The sequence below is a fragment of the Mobula birostris genome, chromosome 9, assembly GCF_030028105.1.
Source record: "Mobula birostris isolate sMobBir1 chromosome 9, sMobBir1.hap1, whole genome shotgun sequence".
NCBI classification, from domain to species: Eukaryota; Metazoa; Chordata; class Chondrichthyes; order Myliobatiformes; family Myliobatidae; genus Mobula; species Mobula birostris.
In genome coordinates, this window is record NC_092378.1 from 109,501,263 (window position 1) to 109,529,029 (window position 27,767).

At 40.4% G+C, this 27,767-nt stretch overlaps 1 protein-coding gene across 3 annotated transcripts; it reads left to right on the forward strand.

The window, feature by feature from the left end:
* Positions 1–1,371: 1,371 nt before the first annotated feature.
* On the forward strand, positions 1,372–27,315 carry cdip1 (cell death-inducing p53 target 1). 3 transcript variants are annotated; one of them, XM_072268588.1, is made up of 5 exons: positions 1,372–1,449; positions 12,402–12,492; positions 14,008–14,166; positions 20,580–20,862; positions 24,770–27,315. In XM_072268588.1, the coding sequence occupies exons 2-5, from the start codon at positions 12,408–12,410 to the stop codon at positions 24,879–24,881; spliced, it is 639 nt and encodes a 212-aa protein (XP_072124689.1). In that variant the 5' UTR covers positions 1,372–1,449; positions 12,402–12,407; the 3' UTR covers positions 24,882–27,315. The 3 variants fall into 3 exon arrangements, with proteins under 3 accessions (XP_072124689.1, XP_072124691.1, XP_072124692.1); XM_072268590.1 differs by lacking the exon at positions 1,372–1,449 and adding an exon at positions 8,587–8,605; XM_072268591.1 differs by lacking the exons at positions 1,372–1,449; positions 12,402–12,492 and adding an exon at positions 13,681–13,745.
* The last annotated feature ends 452 nt before the right edge of the window (positions 27,316–27,767 follow it).

The following is a 27,767-nucleotide window of genomic DNA, read 5'->3' on the forward strand; positions in this document are numbered from 1 at the left end:
TGGATTTCCAGCATCTGCAGACTTTCTTGTGCTTTTGGCAACTTGCTTCTTGTCCCACTTAGGCAGCATAGCGTCCCACGAAGGGAATACTGGCAATTTTCTCGATTAGTTTTGTTCTTTAAGATTTGCCCTAAATAAGTGGGTGCCCCAATTAACCAATGGCCCATTTAATTAGAATCCACTGTATTTAATGACGTATCTGCTACTGCTTCACTGAGCAGATGATTCCACAGATTCAGTGCTTTCTTAGAAAAGCAGTTTCTCTGCATCTCCATCCTAAATCTACTCCCCCAAATCTTGAGGCTATGTCCAGAAACAAGTGGAAACAACTTTTCTGCCACCATCCAATCTACCTATTTCATAATTTTATATGCTTTTATAATATTCCCTCTCATTCTTCCGAATTCCAGTGAGTATAGTCCTAGGTGACTCCATCTTTCCTCATAGGCAAATTTCCTCATTTCCAATATCAACCTGGTGAACCTCTTCTGCACTGCCTCCAAAACCAAAACCAAAATATATATTTTCTCAAGGAAGTAGAGCAGAGCTGTATGAATTACCCCAGGTGCAGCCTCTCTGTTACCCTGTACATTTGCAACATAACCTTCTGTGTCTTAAAATCAGCCCCTCTAGAAATTAAGACAAACATTCCATTTCCCTTCTTGATAAACTGCTGCACCTGCAAAACCTTTTACGATTCAAGAAGATGTACTCCCAAGACCCTGTGTCTCTACAATCTTTCACCATTTAAATAATAAACTGAATGGTGTTCCAAAGTGGTTGGCCTTGTATTTACCAATATTGTACTCCATCTGCCAGAGCCTCGCTCATTTGCTTAACCTAGCTATATCGCTTTGCAGACTTTTCACACCCTCTGCACAGTTTAGTGTTATCAGCAAACTTTGATACACTATCTTTGGTCCCCTCTGCCAAATCATTAATGTAATTTCAGCATTCCCTCCAATTTATTCATTAACCTAACTTGCAAATAAATTGTTGTTTTCACATCAAGGTCCCATGCTCCTGAAACACCTTTCCCAAGATCACTGGGAATATCCTTTGTTGGGGCACTGCAGCATTGAAGGAGGCAGCTCACCGTTTCTTCAAGGGCAATTAGGAACAGTTAGGTGGGATTTTGATTTTTTTCAGCGACACATCCAGATTTGCAATTAAACACTTCAAATTACATAATTAATTATTTTTTCAAAACTGCTAACAAATGCTACTTTGTTGCAATTCTATTTGTTGGGCTTTAGAGATTAGTTTACCTATGTTATTATAATCTACAATGATGTCTCGGAATTTCCCCGGTTACGCTGCTTCTTTGCAAGGGGAATGAGCGGCGCATGCGCAGCTCCTGTCCTGCGGGTGCAGAGGATTTCGAGTGGAGACGGCGCCTGGAGCTCCGTAGTACGGCTGCTTGATATTGCCGTGTTGGACGCTAGAGTGGTATGTAAGCTTAAGCAGAAACAGCGTGAAATAGTTTAAAAGGGGCGAAAGTTGGCTTTTTCACTGAATGTAAGAAAATCAGTTTTTCTATGACCGATCATTGCTGCTGGGGGACGCTCGCAGCCTTTTTCAGCCTGATTTGTTTTCGGGGGCAGGGCCTTGTCGGGGTTGTAGTCTGTATGTCGCGCAATCCCGTAACTCTCTATCTGTGATTGTAACCATTGAACTACATCTCCCAGCGACCCCGCGATTCGCGCCTGCGCAACGATCAAACCTGTCAAATGTCAAGGCCGTAAATTCTAAGATTGTTATAACTACTGTAACTGATTCTGTTCTCGGATGACTAGAACATAATTCCTAGTCTTAACTGTGCCACAAGGTAGTCTTGTAAAATTTATATTTTGGCTATCAGCAACAAAATTTATCTGCAATACTTTGTTAGAGCAGCTTCGCTAAAAATTCTCGATAATGCAACATCATTCAGTGATAACAAAATGGATTTGTTACGTTAATATTAAAAGAGACTTATCAAAATAATTTTGCTTAGTGCAAGTTTATTATTGTATGTACAAATGAAATGTAGAAGCCAGCCTCTGAGATAATGGAATTTGAATATTAATATTTCAGTCGTTATATATTATACTATATTAATGTATGTTTGGTTAGCCTGGAGTGTTCATTTGGTATTTATCAGCTGTAACACATTTATATGGTGTTTGAAAAGTGTGTTTTTCATTTTGGTGTTGTATGTAGATAATTTGAGTGTCTCCCCATTTAATGCAATACTCTCTCATATGTTCTCCTGTCTTCAGATATAATACTTAAACGTGGAGTTACAATTGTCAGGTGAAATAGATCCTCTGTGGATGTTGTGGTTAAAAGTTGTTGTGTATTTTGAATACTTTCGAAACTTTGATTAAAATCAATGTTATTATTAGATTAGATTAGGTTCAACTTTATTGTCATTGTGCCGAGTACAGATACAAAGCCAATGAAATGCATTTAGCATCTGACCAGAAATGCAAAGAATAGTGTTATTTACAAAATAACTGTGAATAAAAGAAGTGCTACAGCACATGAATATAAAGGTGCTGAGACAGTACTTTTATATTTGTGCCTGTTATGTTGCCTTTTGTCTCAATTTGTCATGTCGGTTTTTCAAATATTTACTTTTTTCATTTTATAAACTGAGTTGCATTTATTGTTAACTGGAGATGTATTGTCTTAATGCACATTATATTTTCATTTCTCATTTTTCCCTGAGAGCATTAAAATCTTTGCAGATGTGAAATGATTTGCAATATTGGATTCTACTGTACTTGAATATAATTCTATAATTAATTTTTGAAGTTTTAATATTAAAAATTTCAATTTAACTTGATGTAAAATTGTAATACATTATTTCTTAAATAATGCGTGAGGAGATCGTTTTTAGCACGTCTAAGTTTTGCTTTTATGTTCTTAGACTTCGTGGATCTGCACCCTCCAAATCCAGTGTCTTGTTGTCCCCTTCTGCACTATTCTTCATCTTGCTCATTGAAAACTGCAACCAGTGTCCAAATTGCACTACTTCATGAGCACCTATCAACTTTCTGCCTATATTGAAGCTTTGTAAGACCTGGCATTAACGTTTAGAAGACATAACCTGGTTTTCTTTTCAAATCTTTTTATTATTATTATCCAAAATTAACAAGAGTACATCGAAGTAAGCAACACTTACAGTGTCTCAAGAAAGAAAACATTATTTTAAAGATTGAAAAAATTGTAGTGACCAAAAAAAAGAGGGGAAAAAACCCTACTAAGCAAGAAAAAGTGAGGGGGGGGGAAAAAAACCCCATTAGGTGTTCAACACCGGAGCCATGCATCATCCAAAAAGCTTCTAAAGATAAACATCAAACCACCAGCAAGAAAAAAAAAAGTACCAAAAATTTACAATTAGATTGTGGAGGAAATCTATCAATTAACTCAAATGATAGTAATGAGCAAATGAACCCCATATTTCTCAAAATCAAACATAGTTTCAAAGATTCGACTTCAAATGTCTCCCAGACACAGTCAGGATCAAAATTGGAATCAGATTTAATGTCACTTTTTTCACAAACACAAGAAGATCTACAGATGCTGGAAATGTTGGAGGAGCTCAGCAGGCCAGGCAGCATCTATGGAAGAGAGTAAAGAGTCGACCAATTGTGCTGAGACCCTTCATCAGGACTGGGTGGGGGGGGGGGAAGATAAGAGGTCATTGTTTTATGGCAGCAGTGCAGTACAATACATAAAAATACAATAAATTACATTAAGGTTATATGTATAAGTTAAATCAAATAGTGCAAAAAGAGAGCAAACATAGTGAGGTAGTGTTGATGGGTTGTTTGATTGTCCATTCACAAATCTGAGTGTTTCTTCAGACTCCGTACTTCCTTTCTAATGGTAGTAGTAAGAAGAGCACATATCCTGGGTGATCGGGGGTCCTTAATGATGAATGCCACTTCTTTGAGGCATTGCCTTTTGAAGATGTTCTCGATGCTGGTGCCCACAATGAAGCTGTCTCAAGTCTGCAATCCTCTGCAGCTTTTTCCAAGCATGTACAGTGGCCCCTCCATTACTGATGGCGATGCAGCCAGTTGGAATGCTGTTTACTGATCATCTGTAGAAGTTTGCTGGAGTCATTGGTGACGTCCTAAATCTCATCAAACTGCTAATGAAATGTAGCCACTAACATGCCTTCTCCATAATTATGTCAATATGTTGGGCCTAGGATAGATCTTCAAAGATGTTGGCACCCAAGAATCTAGAGCTGCTCACCCTTTCCAGCGCTGATCCCTCGATGAGGAACAGTGTGTATTCCCTCAAGTTCCTCTTCCTGTAGTTCACAATCAATTCCTTGATTTTACTGACATTGAGTGCAAGATTGTGACACAGTCAGCCAGCCAATGTATCTCACTCCTGTCCGCCTCCTCTTCACCATCTGAGATTCTGCCAAATACAGTTGTCATCAGCAGATTTATAGAAGGTGTTTGAGCTGTGCGTAGACGCATAGTTGTGAGTATAGAGAGATAGAACAGCAGGCTTAGCACTCATCCTTGAGGTGTGCCTGTATTTAATGTCAGTGAGGAGGAGATGTTATTACTGCTCCGCAACACTTAACTCCAGTCCTGATGAGGTCAAGGATCTAGTGCAGAGGGAGGCCCAGGTTTTGGAGCTTGGTGATTAGTTCTGATGACGTGATGGTGTTGAACGATGAACAGTAATCAATAAACAGCAGCCTGTCATAGGTATTGTTGTTGTCCAGGTGGTCCAAGGCCGACTGGAGAGCCAGACCTATTGTGGCGGTAGCCAAATTGCAGTGGTCAGGAGTTAATTCTAGCCATGATCAACCTCTGAAAGCACTTCATCACAGGAGATGTGAGTGGAACTGGGTGCTAGTTGTTGGGGAAGCTCACTCTGCTCTTGGGCACTGGTATGACTGTCACGCTTTTGAAGAGGTGGGCACTTCTGGCTGCAGCAATGAGAGATTGGAGATGTCCTTGAACAGTCCTGCCAGCTTAGATTTTCAGTGCGCTACCGCATACACTGTCAGGGCCTGATGCCTTGTGAGGGTCCACTCTCTTGAAAGATGCTCTGATGTTGGCTGTTAAGACTGAGATCATAGGGTTACCAAACACTGCAGGGATTTGCACAGGTGTTATTTTATTAACCACTTTCAGAACATGCAAAAAAGATATTGATCTTATCTGGGAGTAAAACATTACAGCCATTCATGATAAGTTTTGCTTTGTAGGAAATAATGGTCTGCAAATCCTGCCAGAGCTGATGTACATCCAGTTTTGTCAATTGGAATTGCTTTATCACTCTTGCAATAGCCTACTGTAGGTCGTACCTCTACTACTTGTAGAGTTCTGCATCACTGGTCTTGAATGCCACAGGCCTAGCCTTCAGCGGACTGTGCATCTCCTGATTCATCCATGGCTTCTGGTTTGGCTATGTCCGGAATGTTTTCAAAGGCTTACACTCATCCACGCAGGTCTTTGTGAATTTGGTGACAGCTGTGATATATTCATTCAGATTCAAAGATGAGTTCCTGAATATTGTGCAGGCTTCCAATTCGAAGCAGTCTCGTGCACACTCCTCCACCTCCCTTGACCATACCTTCATGATCCTCATGACTGCTGCTGTGGTCCTGTACGCTAGGAGTGCAAATACAGCCAGGTGGTAAGACTAGCCAAAGTGTGGACGTGGGCAGGCATGGGTGTAACAGTGGTCAAGTGTGTTGGTTTCGCTAATTCCACAGGGGTTATGTTGGTGGTATTGATCAAGCTTGCATGGTTGAGATTTCCTCCAATGATCAGGAAGGCCTCAAGGTGCATGATTGCTAAACTTGGTGCTTAGCTCTTTCAGTGCTTGTCTGACGTTGGCCAGGCGTGAAATGTACATCACTACCAGAATAACAGTGGAAAACTTACTTAGCAGATAAAATGGACAACACTTGAGAGCTGATGTTCCAGAATCTTTCAAGATGACTTAAAAAACCTACTACTTTGTCTTTGTATCTCTTTTATGGCATGTAGTCTAATTTAGGGAATTCTGTTGGGAAAATGGTGACACTGTCCAGGGCAAAATTTTCTTTTAATTGGAGAGCTGATCAACTATTTATGTTCTACAGAACTGTGGCATCTTGCTAAAGCTTCTTTGGCAGTGTCCCTCAAAATATGAACTTCCACCTAAGAAAAACATTGCTCCCATTGCTTATGTCATGAAGACTTTATTGAGTTCTTCGTAGCCACTAAATTACTCCAGTAGTCTAATTATTAATGTAGAAATATAAATGTCTGTAGCTATATTCCCTTGTGTAGTTGAAGAAAGCTGCTCATCACCACCAAAATGAATATCTCAGGATGCTGGTATTCATTTATAAATAATAATAAAACACATTTTAATTCCACATCCCATTCCCATTCTGACATGTCTATCCACGGCCTCCTCTACTGTAAAGATGAAGCCATACTCAGGTTGGAGGAACAACACCTTATACTCCGCCTGGGTAGCCTCCAACCTGATGGCATGAACATTGACTTCTCTAACTTCCGCTAATGCCCCACCTCCCCCTCGTACCCCGTCCGTTATTTATTTTTATACACACATTCTTTCTCTCACTCTCCTTTTTCTCCCTCTGTCCTTCTGACTATACCCCTTGCCCATCCTCTGGTTCCCCCCCCCCCCCGTCTTTCTCCCCGAACCTCCTGTCCCATGATCCTCTCATATCCCTTTTGCCAATCACCTGTCCAGCTCTTGGCTCCATCCCTCCCCCTCCTGTCTTCTCCTATCATTTTGGATCTCCCCCTCCCCCTCCCACTTTCAAATCTCTTACTAACTCTTCCTTCAGTTAGACGAAGAGTCTCGGCCTGAATCGTCGACTGTACCTCTTCCTAGAGATGCTGCCTGGCCTGCTGAGTTCACCAGCAACTTTGATGTGTGCTGCTTGAATTTCCAGCATCTGCAGAATTCCTGTTGTTTGGATTATCTGAACCAGGTTATTTCCATTATATTAATAATTTTGGAACAGGAAGGGGAAAACAATAAACTTCAGGGTATCCCCAGTATTTAAGTGGCACTATGGAATGTGTTAAAAGATTAATATCCCAAACAATGGAAAAATGCAGCATTGTCTGATACTGCACTGATGGTAGCACAACATTTGTGGTCAAATTCTGGGATTTGGCAAATGACCTAAGGCTTGCTTTAAACTTGAGCTGAAATTTATTACATTACCAGATTTTTTTTTATCATTGAGAGCTCTTTGGTACCTTCATTATGTGCAGTGATGGTTGTGGTGATTAGGTTTATTTACGCTTCATGTTTGGAATATAACACATGTCCTATGAATTCAAGCAATTATCTGAATTTTTAAGATATTGCTGCAGAAGCTCCTTGTGGCAGCGTTGAAAGCACAAACATCTTCCGTTACACTTCAATGACTTTTCCTCTATCATAATATCAAAATAAGAATGGTTGCTGCTGGTTACAGAGTTCTGTTTCCTTAACTTTCCACCTGCTGATTGCTGGCAAAAAAAGTGCATTTGTATCTAAATTGACATTTGAAAGAAAAGCATCAAATAACTAATAACTGGAAGACTGAATTAGAACAAAGAAGATTCTGGAAAATGCTCTGCAAGTTTGCAGTATCTGGAAAGAGAAACAGATAATGTTTCAGGTTGAAGACTGTTCATCGAAGCTGAGAAAGGCAAAGTTGGTCTTAAGCGATTTTTTTTTCTTTTCTTTTTTTCCTCTCTTCCCCCCCCCCCACCGAGTTTGTGCAGGTTTTCTCGTGTTTGTGAAAATCAGTTCAAATAGCAGAGAAGTGAAGGGGGAGGGGAATGATGATGGTATGGAGGGGCAATGGATGGAGTGAATGAAATATCTGTAATAGGATGAAATAATGTTACCATTAGTCGGGCCTCTCACTGGGTCAAAATTCTGGAATGCCATCTAAGAGGCAATGTGGCACTTTGTAGCAAGATATGCAAAAACTTAAGTTGACTCATCACTTGTAACGGGGCAGTTAGGTAGGGACACTAAATGTAGTGTTCTCAGCAAATCCCATGACTCATAAATGAATTTAAAACTTTTAGTTGAGTAGTGGAATTTTGCCAAGACATCGTGTATGGTATGAAGCTCCACCTATTTCTGGTAATTTGAGTCAAGCCAAAATAAGATTGAAGGTAAAGCTGTATACTGTCTCTGCATGGTTAGTTGCTGAAAGTCTGCTAAGTAAAGCAAACATGTAAAAGAAATATAAATTGGTTATAAAATGGGTTCGATATGAAGATTAATTTTGCAGTGTTTTATTGAGGGAGTAATTGAATTTCAGGATGTCCATAAATATGTTAGTTCCCTTTGAGGAGGAAAATCATTTTTATTTTATTCAATAGCATAACTTAACAAAGATTCCTGCAAAGCTAATTTATTAAAAATGTCATTACACACGCAGGAAAATTTTGCTTTGCCACATAAATGACTAGTAGGCAGTTGACAGTTTATTTGTATGTAATTTTTCCACAGCTACTCACAGATGAAAACTAATAATTGACTTTGATGTTTTCTTTCCATCACTTTCAGACCACCACAACCACTTGTTTATTAGTGAAGACAATTGCTTAAGGTGATACAGAAATTTTCCCATGGCAAAAGGATGTCAATGTTTCAAACTTTTATCAGTGAAAGGCATTCAAAGATGTTTGAAGGTTCATTTATTATCAAAGCATGTACAACTCTGAAATTTGTATTCTCCAGATAGCCACGAAACAAAGAAATAACATGAAAGTAATTGAGAGAGAAACGGCAAACCCACCCCCCTGTGCAAAAAAGAATTGCATCCCGATCATCACCCCTCCAAAACCTCCCTCAGCCCCCACAGAACAGGAACATTGAACCCCCCCCCCAAAAACAACCCCTCCCCTGCACAAAATACCAATAGAACATTGACCCTCAAACACCCTCCTCTCACACAACAAATGGAAAATCAAACGGGTGATTTAACAAAAGATGCAGTATATAAAAACCATAGGTCTGAGAAAGTCCACAGTCCATAAACGAAATAGTCCAATCCATAAGTGCAGAGCCACATACCATCCTATGCTATTGCCAACAGTCATCGAAAGAGATGGACACCACACGAGGCAAGGCCTACCCGCCTGCCACAGCGAGCCACAGAGCAATAGACCGCTCACAGATTCCTCCTCTGGCACTGATCAAAAGGCAGGCAGTTGGCGCTGAAACTTTTTGCTCATTATAGGTGATGGAAATTGTCTTATGATGTACTTGTTAGCATAGTGCATCACTTGGAATCTGATTATATGTGGTACAAATGAAAATCAAATAATTGTTACAGCAAGGTCAGTTGCTATGATGGCTTCAAGTGGAGAAATCCCATTGCGCCCATTTTATTCCCACACTTTTTTTCCATTGTCTTTCAAATTGTTTACCCCACAAATATCTGTCTAACTTCTCTCTTGTAGAGCTTTGATTACAAAGGGTGATGGAAATGGAGAGCAAATTCCAAGTAAACTAGAGTCTTGAGTAAAGGAACTTCTCCTTTCAGCTCTTTGGAGGTGGGAAGGTAGCATAGTGGTTAGCAAAACGGTTTACGGTACAGGCAGCCCGGGTTCATTTCCCGGCGCTGCCTGTAAGGAGTTTGTACATTCTCCCCATGACCTTGTGGGTTTCCTCCGGTTTCCTCTGAGGGTCAGAAGACATAGGCTAATTGGTCATTGTAAGTTGTCCTTTGAGTAGGTGAGCATTAAATTAACTCTGCTAAATCTCAGTAAATACATTTTAAATATATGTATCAGTCCATGAACTGTTCAAATGGAAGTGGCTTGCTTCTGCTTTTTCAGAAAAGATAAATATTTATTCTAATTTTCTGCACCTGCACCTCCTTTTACTCCACTGCAGTTGGAAGGTACTCTGGTACAATTTTCTGAGCCTTTTGTTTTCTTAATATTGACCCAGGATAAATTAGTACAAAATTGGTCTTCAGTGTAATTGTTTCTTACTGCACTGCTGTACAGTCTTCAGCTAATTGCACTTGGAATGTTGCCTCTGAGGGAAAAATCAGTAGTGCTGTGCAAATTTCAGACTGCATTTCTATGTAGCTTGCAATATCTTTCAAAACTTGATGTAATGTTTTAATGATAGTAACTGATTAGTATGGTTAATTCAGCCTTGATTTACTTTGGGCTGGGTCAGATTACACTTGAAACCATGTCAACAAGTTTATTTTGAAAAAGGAAATGAGACCAGCCATGTAAATTTATTGACTCTAAAAGGCAGAAATAGAAACTTGCTTGTTCACGTGCACGCTTTTTGAAAATGTTAGGGGAAATTGGTAGACTTGCAAGAAGTACACGAACAACAGGAATTCTGCAGATGCTGGAAATTCAAGCAACACACATAAAAGTTGCTGGTGAATGCAGCAGGCCAGGCAGCATCTCTAGGAAGAGGTGCAGTCGATGTTTCAGGCCAAGACCCTTCGTCAGGACTAACTGAAGAAAGAGTGAGTAAGGGATTTGAAAGTTGGACGGGGAGGGGGAGATCCAAAATGATAGGAGAAGACAGGAGGGGGAGGGATAGAGCCAAGAGCTGGACAGGTGATAGGCAAAAGGGATACGAGAGGATCATGGGACAGGAGGTCCAGGAAGAAAGACAAGGGGGGGGGACCCAGAGGATGGGCAAGGGGTATATTCAGAGGGACAGAGGGAGAAAAAGGAGAGTGAGAGAAGAATGTGTGTATAAAAATAAGTAACAGATGGGGTACGAGGGGGAGGTGGGGCATTAGCGGAAGTTAGAGGTCGATGTTCATGCCATCAGGTTGGAGGCTACTCAGACGGAATATAAGGTGTTGTTCCTCCAACCTGAGTGTGGCTTCATCTTTACAGTAGAGGAGGCTGTGGATAGACATGTCAAAATGGGAATGAGATGTGGAATTAAAATGTGTGGCCACTGGGAGATCCTGCTTTCTCTGGCGGACAGAACGTAGGCGTTCAGCAAAGCAGTCTCCCAGTCTGCGTCGGGTCTCGCCAATATATAAAGGGCCACATCGGGAGCACCGGATGCAGTATATCACCCCAGCCGACTCACAGGTGAAGTGGTGCTTCACCTGGAAGGACTGTTTGGGACCCTGAATGGCGGTAAGGGAGGAAGTGTAAGGGCATGTGTAGCACTTGTTCCGCTTACACGGATAAGTGCCAGGAGGGAGATCAGTGGGGAGGGATGGGGGGGCACGAATGGACAAGGGAGTCGCGTAGGGAGCGATCCCTGCGGAATGCAGAGAGAGGGGGGGATGGAAAGATGTGCTTAGTGGTGGGATCCCGTTGGAGGTGGCGGAAGTTACGGAGAATAATATGTTGGACCCGGAGGCTGGTGGGGTGGTAGGTGAGGACTAGGGGAGCCCTATTCCTAGTGGAGTGGCAGGAGGATGGAGTGAGAGCAGATGTACGTGAAATGGAGGAGATGCGTTTAAGAGCAGAGTTGATAGTGGAGGAAGGGAAGCCCCTTTCTTTAAAAAAGGAAGACATCTCCCTCGTCCTAGAATGAAAAGCCTCATCCTGAGAGCAGATGCGGCGGAGACCGAGGAATTGCGAGAAGGGGATGGCGTTTTTGCAAGAGACAGGGTGAGAAGAGGAATAGTTCAGATAGCTGTGAGAGTCAGTAGGCTTATAGTAGACATCAGTGGATAAGCTGTCTCCAGAGACAGAGACAGAAAGATCTAGAAAGGGGAGGGAGGTGCCGGAAATGGACCAGGTAAACTTGAGGGCAGGGTGAAAGTTGGAGGCAAAGTTAATGAAGTCAACGAGCTCTGCATGCCCAGAAGTACACGAGATTGATGCTTTATAATTAGAAGCTTTGCTGAATGTTGTCATTATAAAAATTAAATGTCACACTTTATGAATTAATGTCGTGGTGTAATGTAGAGTTGGCCCGGGCATGGTGGATTCACAGATGCTGTACATCTGGAAAGCCGTCAAGCATGTTTTGAGGAGAAGCAGGGAGTCTGAGTGCTCATGATTTTGACAGAAGAGTTAGAGTGAAACTTTGTATTTGTTTTCACTGATGGATAACATTGACTTCCTGTGCATGATAGCAGTTTCATATCACGCAAAGGAAATCTGAATTGTTTTGCATACATCAACTTCTGGAATGCACTGCCTGGTTAGAATTGAGAGCAGATATTATTGTACAAATTTGATAATTTTTCATAAGATGCGGAGGTAAACATATGGAGTTTTAAAAAGGTGTAGAATATGTACTTAATGAAAATGGCCAACTGGGCTGGTCTCATTTCCTTTTTCAAAATAATTTGAAAACACTGCCTTTTCCATTATGTTTCTTTGTGTGAACTGCTGTATGAAGTTTGAATAATTTCAGAATTGTGACTTTTGTTTATAAATCAAACACAGGACACAATGTCAGAAGAACCACCACCTCCATATCCTGGGGGACCTTCTGCTCCATTGCTGGAAGAGAAATCAGGACAACCACCATCAACAGGTAAAGACCAAGTTCTAGCAAAGGCCGTAAGACATGGGAGCAGTATTAGGCCATTTGGCCCATCGAGTCTGCTCCGCCATTTCATCATTGCTGGTCCATTTGTCTTCTCAACCCCAATCTCCTGCCTTCTCCCCATATCCCTTCATTCCCTGACCAAGCAAGAGTTTTTCATATTATATACTTCCACTCGTATGTCAAAAAAATTAAATATCTTGGAATAGTTCAGACTTTACGAAAAGAAATTTCAAAACTTTTTGAAGTGAGATGGATATTTTTATCAGTTCTATTTCAGTGCTAGACTATGAAAATGAATAGAATAGTTCATTTTAACTTTAACTTTAGTTCTAACTTTATTGATAATTAAAGTGGTTAGGTTAGAATGACACTTAAAATGAACTTTTTGAGCCTGTATTTTGCAATTTTATATTTAAATAACCACTAATCTTTATTCTTTTTTGCTCATAATCCACACTTTGTATTTACTTGTTTTTACCATAACGCTCTATTGATCAGAAGAAGTAGTGGGAAAATAGAGTTGTTTGCTAGACAGCTGACTCAAGTGAACCATATTCCAAGCAACTATCAAGAATCATACTATAATACTTTAAAAAGCTTAATTATAAAAACATTTTTTCTTGGAAAATAAAAGCATGCAAGTTAAGGTTTTGGATGAAATAAATAAGTAAACTGGCTTGTTAATTTTTTTCTAAACACTTTGTTCTGGGTGGAAATGCAGAAATAATAACTAGTTAAATGAAGTCAGATCTTGAGTTTGAAAGCCTACATCATTCACAATAACGTGAATTTTACGTGGTGTAAGAACTTTACTTACACCAGGGGCTGTTTCACTTAAGAGTATGTTGAGGTCTTTGAAGTCAGTTCCTCAAAGAGCATAAGACATAGGAGCAGAATTATGCCATTCAGCCCATTGAATCTGCTCTGCTATTCCATCATGGCTGATCCTGGAACCCACTCAAACCCATACACCTGTCTTCTCGTCATATTCTTTGATGCCCTCACCGATCAGGAAACTATCAACTTTCACCTTAAATATGCTCACAGACTTGGCCTCCACTGCAGTCTGGCAGAGCATTCCACAGATTTGCTACTCTCTAGCTAAAAAAAAAATCCACATTACCTCTGTTCCAAAAGATTGCCTCTTAATTTTTAGGTTATGCCCTCTAGTTCTGGATACCTCCACCATAGGAAATGTCCTCTCCACATCTGCTCTATGTAGTCCTTTTCAGCATTCGGTAAGTTTCAATGAGATCGCACCTCTCCTGCATTCTTCTAAATTTCAGGCATGGCAAACTGGAGCCACACAAAGATATAGGTAAGATTGGATCTAAAATGATCCAGGCAGTGATTTATTGATGATTTCAAAAGTAAGCAGCCTTAATTGAATAATGTAAGATAGTTGGATGTTAAATAAAGAACTTCTGTTCGATAATTATTTGCTTTCTTGTTTAAATTATTTTTAAATTCATAATACAGAATTTTCCCCTCCCCCTTCAGGGTATATGTCACCTGCTGCTACTACTGCTACCACCATTCAACCTCAAGGGTATTCTATGCCACCTGATGGTGGACCACCTCCTTATGAGCCAATGCCTCAACCGGGATTTGTGCCCCTTCACACACCTGCAGAAGGTGCCGTGCCAATGCAACCACATGGTAACTATCATTGATGTGATTCTGGAATTTGAGAGAATTGAGTGTGTTGTTGGTAATTTCCAATCTAATGAGATACGTGGTGAGGTAAAGTGAGATGAATGCGCTCTGCAATTGTAAACACAAGGGCTTCTGTAGGTGCTGGAAATCCAGAGAACACACATCAAATGCAGAAGGGACTCAGCAGCTCAGTCAACATGGAGGGGAATAAACAATCGACATTTTAGGCTGAGACCTTTCATCAGGACTGGAAAGAAAGAGGGATGAAGCCAGAATAAGGTTGTGGGGGAAGGGGAAGGAGTGGGAGGGTTAAAGTGAGAAGGTGGGAGGTAATTGGTGGGAAAGGTAAAGTGCTGAAGGAGGAACTTCATAAGACCATAAGATACAGGAGCAGAATAGGGCCATTTGGCCCATCAAGCCTGCGCTGCCATTTCATCATGGCTGATCCAATTTTCCTCTCTGCCTCAATCTCCTGTCTTCTCCCTGTATCCCTTCATGCCCTGACCAATCAAGAATCTATTAACGCCTGCCTTAAATATACATAAAGACTTGGCCTCCACAGCTGCCTGACGCAACAAATTCCATAGATTCGCCCCTCTCTGGCTAAAGAAATTCCTCTTCATCTTCGTTCTAAAAGGATCCCCTTCTATTCTGATGCTGTGCCCACTGGTCTTAATCTCTCCCAGCATAGGAAGCAACCTCTCCACGTCCACTCTATCATGGCCTTTCACTATTTGATAGGTTTTAATGAGGTCACCCTTATTCTTCTGAATTCTAGTAAATATTGGCCCAGAGCCATCTAATGCTCTTCATATGACAAGCCTGGAATCATTTTTGTGAACCTCCTTTGAACCCTCCCCAGTGTCAGCACATTTTTTTTCTAAGATAAGGGGCCCGAAACTACCCACAATACTCCAAGTGAGGCCTCGCCAGTGCTTTATAAAGTCTCAACATTACATACTTGCTTTTATAATCTAGTCCCTTTGAGATGAATGCTAACATTGCACTTGGCTTCCTCACCACAGACCCAACCTGCAGATCAACCTTTAGGGAATCATGCACAAGGAGTCTCAAGTCCCTAAGCACCTAATTTTATTTTTTTGTATTTTCTCTCCATTTAGAAAATAGTCAATCCTTTCATTTCTTCTACCAAAGGTACATGACTAAACACTTCCTGACATTGTACTCTACCTGCCACTTCTTTGCCCATTCCCCTAATCTGTCTAAGTCCTTTTGTAGATTCTCTACTTCATCAAAACTACCTACTCCTCCACCTATCTTCATATCGGCTGCAAACTTTGCATCAATTCCATCATCCAAATTGTTGACATATAAAGTAAAAAGAATTGGTCCAAACACAGACTCCTGTGAAACACCATTAGTCTCCAGCAGCCAAACAGAAAAGGCTCCCTTTATTCCTATTCTTTGCCTCCTGCTAATCACCCACTGCTTTGTCCATGCTAGCATCTTTCTTGTAATACCATGAGTTTGTAGCTTGTTAAGCAGCCTCCTTGTCAAGGCCTTCTGAAAATCCAAGTGCAAAACATCAACTGAATCTCCTTTATCCATCCTGCGTGTTATTTCTTCAAAGAATTCCAACAGATTTGTCAGGCAAGGTTTTCCTTGGTGGAAACCATGCTGGTTAGGGCCTACTTTATCATGTTCCTCCAAGTACTCTTAAGACCTCGTCTTTCAGAATCGACTCCAACATCTCTCCAACCACCAAGGTCAGACTAACTGGCCTATAGTTTCCTTTCTTGTGGAGTGACATTTGCAGTCCTCCTCTCTGATAGGAGATGAGACTCAACATTGGAGAAAGGGGAGGAGGAGAGATGTCAGAGAGAGGTGATGGGTCGGTGAGAAGGGAAAAGGTAAGAAGGGAGCCAGAATAGGATTGGGGGAAAAAAGGATGAAGAGGAGAGAAATTACTGGAAGTTGGAGAAATCGTGGCAGTAGAGAAGCCGAGGGTCTGACATGTTGGAACGGGAAGCAGAGTTAAAATGGATGGTCACTGGGAAATCCTGCCTGTTGTGGCAGACAAAAATTCTTGATGAAGTAGTCTTCCAATCTATTTTTGTCTTGCTGGTTTAGAGGAGGCTGCATCTGGAGCACTGGGTACAGTACATAACCCCGATAGACTTGTAGGGGAAGTGTTGCCTCGCTTGGAAGGACTTTTTGGGGCCCTGAATGGTGGTGAGGGAGGTGGTGAAGGGGCAGGTACAGCATTTGTCTGCCACAGCAGGTGGTCCATGGCCACCTCTATTGCTGCCATGAGGCCACTGTCAGGTTAAAGGAGCAACACCTAATATTTTGTCTGGGTAACCTCCAACCTGATGGCATGAACATTGATTTCTCTAACTTTCGGTAATTTTGCTCTCTGTTCACTCCTCCCCCCATCCCCCTTCTCACCTGCCCAGCACCTTCCTCTGAGTCCCTCCTCTTTTCTTTTCTTCCATGGTCCCCTCTCCTTTCCTACCAGGTTCTTGCTTCAGCCCTTTAGCTTTTCCACATTTCACCTCCTAATTTCTCACATTGCCCCACCTTCATGCTCATCTGGCTTCACCTATCACTTGCCAACTTTTGGCCCTCCAAACCCACTTTTTTTATTCTGGCTCCTTACCCCTTCCTTTCCATTTCTGATGAAGAGTTTTGGCCTGAAGCATCAAATGTTTGTTCCCCTCTGTAGATATTGCCTGACCTGAGTTCCTCCAGCTTTTTTTCTGTGATGCTCTGCAATACTTCTGTAAGAAATTTGCATGAAATGAAGGTTCCTTTTGAAGTGATATTTGCTGATGAACAGAATTTTATAAATTAATAAGTAACTCCAGTTACTTTTAAAATGTATATGCCTATTTTCTAATACCCTGGATGGATAATATGAAATCTATTGTACAATTATCTGGAGTTCTTGGCATCCCTTTTGAAATGGAGCAAAAGTATCAGATCCTGGGGGCTTCATTGAAGTGAGTAACTTTTAATGGTGTCATTTGCACTTTCTTGAAAGTAGTGTGTTTGGGTTGGAATTCTATCCAGACAATTGGGATAACAGTTGTGGAGTCCTCATTTCAGATGAGTGCAATTAAAATCTAAATTTGATTTCATAATCCAGAACATACCCTATTTCCATTACTATCAACAGGGAGGAGGTACAAGAGCCTGAAGACTCATACTGAAAGATTTAGAGAAAGCTTCTTCCCCTCCCACCCCGCCAGCAGCTATCTGAATGGTCCATGAGCACCACTTTTTTGCATATTATTTTTATAACTTAACAATTTTATGTCTTTGTACTTTTCCAAAACAGCAAATATTTCTTAGTCTACATCAGTAAGTAATTCTAATTCTACAATCAAAATATTGATTATTTCAGCAAGATGGGTAATTTTCACTTGAGGCCATTTCTTTGATTGAGCAATCTAGTTGGTCTCAATTGTGACCTCTTTTCCACATTTGATTTTATTTTTCCTCCATGTTATTTAACCACACCATCAGACAATGCATTCCCAACTCTTAACTACATAGTTTTAATTTTCAGGAAGCTGTTTCTCTCTTCTAAACACTCCATTATTATACGTATCCTCAGTTTTAAAGTTTCCTTTCCCCGTCAGTCTGCTAAATTGAAACACACCATCACTGAAACCTATTGAGTAAATTTCCACTTGTATTTTCTCAAGATACAATTAGTGCGGTATCTTGAGAATAATGGGGTTAAAAAGTGCAGTGAAATTACTATTGAGAATTTTCTGCTCCAGATGTATGCACCTAACCTTATGGTGAATTGGTTATCTATCATGTTGCCAAGTTGCAGGCAGTGCTCATTGTTTTTTCATACTTTAAACTTTGTTCAGTTATAAAAAACACAAAAACCTATAATTCTGGAACTAGGCCATATCTGGTGGCAGTTGCAGCTAGAGAACCTGAACTCGTGTGTTATCTGTTGTTTTTAAAAAAAATAGTAAGTGGAATCAGGAATAATCCATGTGGTCCTTCGAGCCTACTCCATCATTCACACCAGCATAAGAATTAGGGGCAGGCCAGTTCACACCTTGGGCTTGCTCTGCCAGGTGGCAACTGATCTGATTGCAGCTTCAATTCTCCGTTCTTCAACCCCAGTATTCTTCAGCAACCTAATCAAAAATCTATCTACTAATACCCTCAAAATTATTTGAAGACTTGGAAGTCCCTTGCTCTTTAAGGGTTGAGCTTGTTTTTCTTCTTTTCCTTGTTTGTCTTAAATATACGATCCCTTACTTTTTAAAGAATTTCTGTTATGTATCAATTCTGTCAAGAGGAAGCATCCAGCATGCAATCTATTGAGACCCCTTTTTTAATCATTAACCCCTGTACCTAATAAAGTAGCCACTGATTGTATGTTCGTGGTCTTCTGCTGCTGTAGCCCATCCATTCAAGGTTCGATGTGCTGTGTGTTCAGAGATGCTCTTCTGCCCACCACCGTTGTACTTGCTGCCTGTTAGGCCACTGGTGCTTAGGGCAGCACATCTCTATTGTAACATGTGGTTATTTGAGTTACTGTCACCTTCCTGTCAGATTGGACCAGTTTGGCCATTCTCCTCTGACCTCCCTCATTAACAAGGTGTTTTCACCCACAGTAATGTTGCTCACTAAGTGTTTTTTTTGTTTTTTTTTTCACCATTCTCTGAAAATCCCAGGAAATCAGTTTCTAAGATGCTCAGACCACCCTGTCTGGCACCAACAATCATTCCATGGTCTACATCACGTGGATCACATTTCTGCCCCACTCTGAACAACAACTGAACCTCTTGACCATGCTTCTATGCACTGGGATGCTGATTGTATATTTAAATATTTGCAGCAGTGCGCAAGTGTACAGGTGTACCTAATAAAGTGGCCACATAGCTGATCTACCTCAGTTCAGTTTTCTTGCCCTAACCTCCATATGACTTAAATTTCTAGATATTAAAGGAGTCATCACTCTGTTTTGTATAGTCGTCTAGTGCTGTAAATCATAGAGATTCACCAACCTCTGCTTAAAAAGAGTATTCAATTTAATTATAAATATCCTGCCTATTTATGCTGATACTGGGTTGGCTCATTCAAGACTCCATCCAAGTGAAGCGCCTTTCCTGCATCTAGTCTCTTGAACCAGTAAGAATTTAGTAAGTTTCAATGAGATCATCTCATTAGTCTGAACTATCATACATAATATAGTATGGCAAACCCACCATCCTGGGAGCTATTCTAGTGAATCTTCATTCCTGAACACTCATCCTCTTGTGCTGCACCTGGATGTTTTTATGACTTGTTTGCATCCTCTAAGTTTTTTTTTAAGTAATATTCCCCGATCTGTTAACATTTTTTTCAAGTCTTTTCTGCTATTTGTACTGTGGATGTTCTCACTTTGTTTCACCTACCATTTTCTTGCCCATTTTTTGGATCTTATTATTAAACCCTCAACATTTTACTCACTATCCCACCTAGTTTTATATAAACAGCGAACTGAACTCCAGTAAGAATTACACTTTCATTTAAAATCTAATGTTTAATCCCCTTTAAAGAACATTGTATAAGGGAAAGGATATGCAGAACAGTGTGAGACTGATTACATTATCAACAGGGTAACAAAATGACCAGTGAAGTATTTTGAAAATGTCAACCTTGGAATTTTCACAGATTAACTCATAGAAATACTATATCAAAGAAGGGGCTATTGAACCCATTCTATTCATATAGGCTACCATTAATTATTTATCTCTGCCAAGGGAAGTGTACTTTTCTAGCAATGTTGTATAATTTCTTAAAAGAAAAGACAGCTCAGCAAATGCTTCAACTGGTTCCAATTCTATAGCTCTACCAACATTCTTTTAAATTATCACTACGGCCTATCTTTATATTTCCTTATGACACAGGCAGAGTCAATTCAGCTGCCTCTCAGAGCAACCAAATTTGAACGCTCATCCCCCCCCCATTTATTTTCTTATTCTTTCTATCATCAGTTCTGTCATCTCCATTCATCAGACCTCCATTCTGTCATCTGTCATCTCTCTAAATTAGTACTGTGGCAACCTAACTTAAAAGCCAGTACATCTTTGGCACGTGAAAGCAAGTTGGAACACCCGTGAGAAAGAGAAACTCTGCACGTAACACCATCGGCCAGGATTGAGCCTAGTCTGCTGGGAGCTGTGACACAGCTATACTACCTGCAACACCTCTGCTTCTCCATCTTTGTGCTATTGCAGTAGGTAGCACTCCAAGGTTAATAGTGTCTGTGACCTCTCTGCTCCTGTCATTGCAAGTAACCCCAGTGGACAACAAGAAGGACATCTTGTGTAACCAAACATACTTATTTTTTAAATTTTATTTACATGAACAAAGGAAATTGAAGTTTAAAAGATAAGGCTATTGATGTATTGGTAATCTTGTTTTTTTTTTCTTAACAGGATACTATCCAGCTGCTGGACAGTACCCGCCTTCAGGTCCATTTATACCCCCTGGCCATTATCCACCCCCTCCTGGGCACTATCCCCCTCATAGTGGACAAACAGCAACTGTTATAGTCCCCCCAGGTGCAGCAACAACAGTGACAGTGCTGCAAGGGGAGATGTTTCAAGCTGCACCAGTCCAGACTGTATGCCCTCACTGTCAGCAGGCTATTACGACCAAGATCACTTATGAGCTAGGCTTATTGAATACGTTATTCTGCCTCTTCTGCTGTTTTATGGGGTAAGTGACATTGACTTGAGGTTTTCAAGTCTCGTTAAGAATTCTCATTTTTTTTTACCACGGTCTATTCATTTGAAATTTCTGACCTCTGATTTCATGAACTTTAACCTCTCTACTTATTTTCATATTTTCTTGCATGTTTGCACTATTGTTCTTTTTGAATATTAACTATTGTCCTGTACCTTTCGCTAGGTCTTATGTCAGAGAACCAAAAAAAAATACAGTGGATCTGTTCAAAGACATGTTTATTACTTGCAAGGAGAAACACCTTCACTCCTCATAAATGACAGGCTGTTTCTGATTTATAGCGTACAAAGTTTGTTTATATTACAAGTTTTCTGGCCTTTGGCTATTATCTGCTCTGGAGGTCAACTCCTCCACTGTAGTACTCGAGGTCAGTAATATATCAATCTCCCCTTAGTTACACAATGAACAACGATCAAGATATTGTATGCCTTTTGCCACACACTTAGCTCATAGCAACATACTCTGGGGTTATACAGGTTCCATTTTGTTACAGTACAAACTTAAGTAGAACAAAAATCTCAAAGTTCCAAATATATTTCCACACTATTCTGCAACTTTTATTTCTTTTGTGTTATTTTGCCTAATCTTATCTTGCTCTTTTCTTTCCATCTTGGCTTGCCTAACTCGTGTTCTGATATCCTCCTGACTACTCTGCCGTTAGACAAATTATTTTCCCTTCAGTAATCTTCAAGTACTCACCAACATGACTAAGCTATGTTATTATTCTGCAGATATAACTCTGTCCATGTAGGAATAAGAGAATCCTGCATACAATTAGGAAATTAATATAATGGAATTCCTCTGTCCACCTAGAGGCAGTCATAGAGCTCCTGGATCAATTTTGTGATTTCTTATGCCACCCAGATTTGCAAAGTGTTTTTTATCCCCGTAACTAATATTGTTTAAGTAATGGAGCAATTTCTCTTTGAAAGAACGAACACTGAACAATGGTGTCCTGTGTTGTAAGATTAACATTAATCTTTCACTGATTTTGAGTATCAGCATTCTCCAGTTGTGGCAGTCACAACACGCCGGAGGAACTCAGCAGGTCGGGGCAGCATCCGTGGAAACGATCAGTCAACGTTTCGGGCCGGAACCCTTCGTCAGGACTGAAGAGGGAAGGGGCAGAGGCCCTATAAAGAAGGTGGGGGGAAGGTGGGAAGGAGAAGGTTGGTAGGTTCCAGGTGAAAAACCAGTAAGGGGAAAGATCAAGGGGTGGGGGAGGGGAGGCAGGGAGGTGATAGGCAGGAAAGGTGAAGAAAGAATAGGGGAAAACACAATGGGTAGTAGGAGGAGGTGGAACCATGAGGGAGGTGATAGGCAGCTAGGGGAGGGGGCAGAGTGAAATAGGGATAGGGGAAGAGAGTGGGAGGGAATTACCGGTAGTTGGAGAATTCTGTGTTCATACCAAGGGGCTGGAGACTACCTAGGCGGTATATGAGGTGTTGCTCCTCCAACCTGAGTTTAGCCTCAGCATGGCAGTAGAGGAGGTCATGTATGGACATATTCGAATAGGAATGGGAAGCAGAGTTGAAGTAGGTGGCAACCGGGAGATCCTGTCTGTTGTGGCGGACAGATCGGAGGTGCTCGACGAAGCGGTCCCCCAATCTGCATTGGGTTTCACCGATGTAGAGGAGGCCGCACCGGATGCAATAGATATGCACACTCGCATGGATCTCAGCTATGCCTGCCTATTTGTTGGTTATGTGGAACAGTCTGTGCTCCAAACCTATTCTGGTACTGCTCCCCAACTTTTCCTTTGCTACATTGATGACTACATTGGTGCTGTTTCCTGCACCCATGCTGAGCTCATCAATTTCATCGACTTTACTTCAAACTTCCACCCAGCCCTCAAGTTCACTTGGTCTATCTCGGATGCTTCTTCCCCCTTCTTGATCTCTCGGTCTCCATCTCTGGAGACAGACTGTCCACTGACATCTTCTACAAGCCTACTGACTCTCATAACTACCTCGACTATACCTCTTCCCACCCCACCACAGGCAAAAATGCCATTCCCTATTCCCAGTTCCTCTGTCTCCGCTGCATCTGCTCCCAGGATGAGGCTTTCCGTTCCAGGACATCTCAAATGTCCTCTTTCTTTAAGGATCGTGGTTTCCCTTCTGTCGTCATCAATGATGCCCTCACCGGCATCTTCTCCATTTCCCGCACTTCAGCCCTCACCCCATCCTCCTGCCACCACACCAGGGACAGAGTTCCCCTTGTCCTCATCTACCACCCCACCAGCCTCTGGATCCAGCACATTATCCTCAGCAACTTCCGCCACCTTCAACAGGACCCCACCACTAAGCACATCTTTCCCTCTCCACCCCTCTCCGCTTTCCGCAGGGATCGGTCCCTCCGCGACTCCCTGATCCACACGTCCCTCCCCACGGATCACCCACCCGGCACTTATCCCTTTAAGCGTAAGTGCTACACCTGTCCCCACACCTCCTCCCTTGCCATCATTCAGGGCCCCAAACAGTCCTTTCAGGTGAGGCAACACTTCACTTGTGAGTCTGTTGGGGTCATCTATTGCATCCGGTACTCCCGGTGCGGCGGCCTCTACATCGAGGAAACCCGATGCAGATTGGGAGACCGCTTCATCGAACACCTCCGCTCCGTCCGCCAAAACAGACAGGATCTCCCAGTAGCCACCCACTTCAACTCTGCTTCCCACTCCCATTCAGATATGTCCATACATGGCCTCCTCTACTGCCATGATGAGGCTAAACTCAGGTTGGAGGAGCAACACCTCATATACCGTCTAGGTCGTCTCCAGCCCCTTGGTATGAACATAGAATTCTCCAACTTCCAGTAATTCCCTCCCACTCCCTTCCCCTATCCCTATTTCATTCTGCCCCCTCCCCCAGCTGCCTATCACCTCCCTCATGGTTCCGCCTCCTTCCACTACCCATTGTGTTTTCCCCTATTCCTTCTTCACCTTTCATGCCTATCACCTCCCTGCTTCCCCTCCCCCACCCCTTGATCTTTCCCCTTACTGGTTTTTCACCTGGAACCTACCAGCCTTCTCCTTCCCACCCTCCCTCCACCTTCTTTATAGGGCCTCTGCCCCTTCCCTCTTCAGAACTGACGAAGGATTCCGGCCCGAAATGTTGACTGATCGTTTCCACGGATGCTGCCCGACCTACTGAGTTCCTCCAGCGTGTTGAGTGTTGCTTTGACCTCAGCATCTGCAGAGTATTTTGTGTTTCCAGTTGTGGCAGGCCTTCCTTTCTCTATACTCCAGAGTGGTTTCTTTCAGAATCTTACCAAAATGCTATGATAGAAATGCATGCCAGAATGTGACCTACTGTTTAAACTGGATCTTTGGTTTTACCATGTAGTATTTAGGTATTTGAAAAAATATGTGCAATTCTGGAGCTTATAGGAAGATTATTTTGCAATGTCTTAAAATTTTGGTTTTACTGTTTAACACACCTATAGATCCTCATTTAGTTGCATTAGTTGGCAGTGATGATTTCACGATAACATGGTACATATCATAACCTGACTATGTCATAATCTACAGCAAGTTTCACAGAAGCGTCCTTTGTAATTTGAAAGATTGCCTTGGTTCAGTAAAATTACTGTTTTTTTGGCAGGGATGAAGTAAGGAGAAATGAGTCCAAAGCACCTTCAATAAGTGTGTTCTGATTTGTACTTGTGACTTTGCCTAGAGAATAACTAAATAAAATTCTATAATTTTATAAGAATGGATTTCTTTGGCTGAGGCATTTAAGTGTAAATTCTAATAAGGGTATGAGCATAATTGATGACACCTGTTTATTTGATACCACTATATAATGTGTATTAGAAAATCATTGTCATTTGATATATGGTTGCAGAAAGCTTTCATATCTTTCTTTTTCTTTTGATTCAGGTGTGATTTGGGCTGCTGCTTAATCCCATGTTTGATAGATGACCTGAAGGATGTGATGCATACTTGTCCAAACTGTAAAGCTTATATATATACATACAAGCGTGTGTGTTAACGCCAATTCTGGCTCTGTTCAAACCTTAAAAAGATAAACTTAACATTAACTTTTTGTTTCTATTTACACACATGATGCAGCATTGTCTTGTGCTGTCCAACAAACTGTGAATGCCTTATCTGCAGAGTATATGATTAAGATGAAGATTTATTAATGTATTAATATAGTATCAGTAGAAAGGTTTTTGTCCAAATTTAAATCAGAAAACAATATTTCATTGCACTTCAACTTATGAAATTCCCAGTAAAGGAAACCCTATGGCTAGCACCTTTTTATGATATTCAGTTTAAAATTTTGAGCAAGTTGAATATTGATGTGGATTATTGTGCTAAATAGTGTTTGAGAATTAAAAGTGACTATCTAACTTAGGGTATCTTTCAACAGTCAGCCTTTTGTCCCAAAATATTGCCCACTGCTGCAATATTTTTGTGATGTTTATATTCAACATGTACAGTTTAATATAATGTGCTCTATAGAAAATACACGTTAAAATGCACACTTTAAACCCCAGGGAAAAATGTTTTGTCATCTGACACAGGTTGCTGCTTAATGGGAGCACATGCATGGAAGTGTTTTGTAATATGATGTGCATTCATGTCATTTAAATACTTGCAATCAGTGTTTTTTTTTTCCAAATCTTTCCTGATACAGACCTATCAAGTCTGAATTTCTAAACAGTTGGTAGTTGCTGGGAAAGATACCAAGCTTAAAATGAAGGCCAACTTAAGAAAAACATTATTTATTTTGAAGAGATTAAATGTTTTTAAAGAGCTGTACTATGGTTTTGAAAGTATTTTATTGTTGCTGTTCTAGTTTAGTTTAAAATGAAAAGGTTCTGAGCCATGAAAGGTGTGTTATTGTGATTATAGTGCACTTGCGTCAATCAAAATCATTTTAATGGAACTTGAATAGAGGATATTTTTTTAAAAAAATAACATCACCTGTAAGCTTTCAGTCTAAATGTGTAGCTTAGATTTTGTGGATCCAAAGAATCTTTTTTTTCCAGATTTGAGGAATATTGTCTGTTAAGGATGACTATCAGGATCTTCATGAATGTTCTTTATAGTAGTGTTTGGAAATACTGTACAGTGCAGAAATCTTTGACATGTTCAGAATATAAATGTAGTAAAATATCTACACATGCAGCTTGCAAGTATTGCCTTTGCTAAGACTTTGCTGCATATGTAAATTTGCACTTTTATTTATTGTCTCTATTATGCATCATGAACTTACAAGAAGTATTAAATGTTTTTCTGCTTTAAAAATAGGTTACTGGAATACAAATGTAATAGAAGAATGCATTAATTTTTCAGAGTGCACAAGGAGGATTATGCATGTGGTTGACTTTATCCTACCTAATATGCTGTGGCTTAATGCATCCACTGTAACCACCTTTTGGGTTAAAACAAACTACTTGATGAGATGCTACAGTTGTTGCTAGTTGGAAAGCATTAAGCACTTCTAAATAAATATATTACCAATATCTCAAATTTTTTATTCATTGAGTGTTTCTGATGTCATCACAATTGTTAGCAATGTCAAAATATTGAGCAAATTTACTTAGATTTAAGTCCCTGTCAGTTCATGAGTAAATCATTGGAAGGATATATCAGTAGGTCATTTGCACATAGATCACATGTTTATATCACTTTAATTTACATTATATGTTGCATGCAGGATCACTTGTAAAATGAAGATCAAGATTGAAACAATTCCCTTTTTCAAAATTACAGCCAGTTCTAAGTATGGATTGTTTGATTTTTAATGTTATTCATCAATAACTCATGCATATTTACACCAATATTTAATAATTCTGTTATATAGGAGTAAGCAGATCTTTCCAACTATGATGAAGCTGCAGGTACAGGATTAATATCTGATGCAGTATTTTAATTTGCTGATCTGACAGTTTAAATGAGTTTCACAAGTAGGTTCCCTGTGTGATTGTTAAGTATTGGATTCTTTTTGAAAGAAGGCCTATTTAAAAACATATCACGTAATCGCAAGAGGACCTTCTAAGGGCTTCTCTGTCAGAAAAGTTTGAAAATTCCATTTTAAATTAGTCTTGACTGATTTAATTACTTTTTGTACAAGTCAGCAATATAAAGCCACAACTCCAAAGCATGGGGTAGACAATAGAAATGAAGGATAAATTTTCTTTAAATGCTGTTGTTTGTTTTGCATACCGGTGAATAATTTACTTCATGTCCTTTTCTTTTGAAACGAGTAGTACTTAATCTGTCTGGTGTGTAAATCTTCTAATACATTTTGATATTTTTGTTAATTTAAGAGGCTATGTATATTATGCAAAGCTTTTTGTTAGATTATGCCTTGCAATGTCTATTTTTTCTGTAACATTGGGTACAAATTAAAATATGTATATTCATGTATTATGTATAAGTATTTACACCTTGGAAGCTAATAAATGCTGATAGCACTATTCTGTTTTGATCTTAATCTTATCAAAACACTAGAATTACGAATTACAAATTCCAAAATGAACACTCTTGTTTTCTCACAATTTACATATTGTTGCTGGACCTAAAGTGCTAGAATTTTATTCCATGAAGATGATCAGATCATTAATTTGAAGATTCAAACATTATTGAACAGATTTCATTTTTGCATGTCCCATTAGTTGACCTTATCCTTAAGTTATAAAATATACAAAATTGCTATGGCAATAATTTCTCTTTTGTAGTGAATTGCATCAAAAGTGTATTAACTTGATAAGAAATAACAATTACAAAAGTGGAGAGAGCGGAAACTAATTCTGCAGTTTGTAGAAGTACATCAGACCTTTTGAATTTATTATTATGGGAGCTCAGTGATATTAGGTTGGCCATCATAACCATAGGAAGGCCTGTATAAACTGAACTAAGGAAT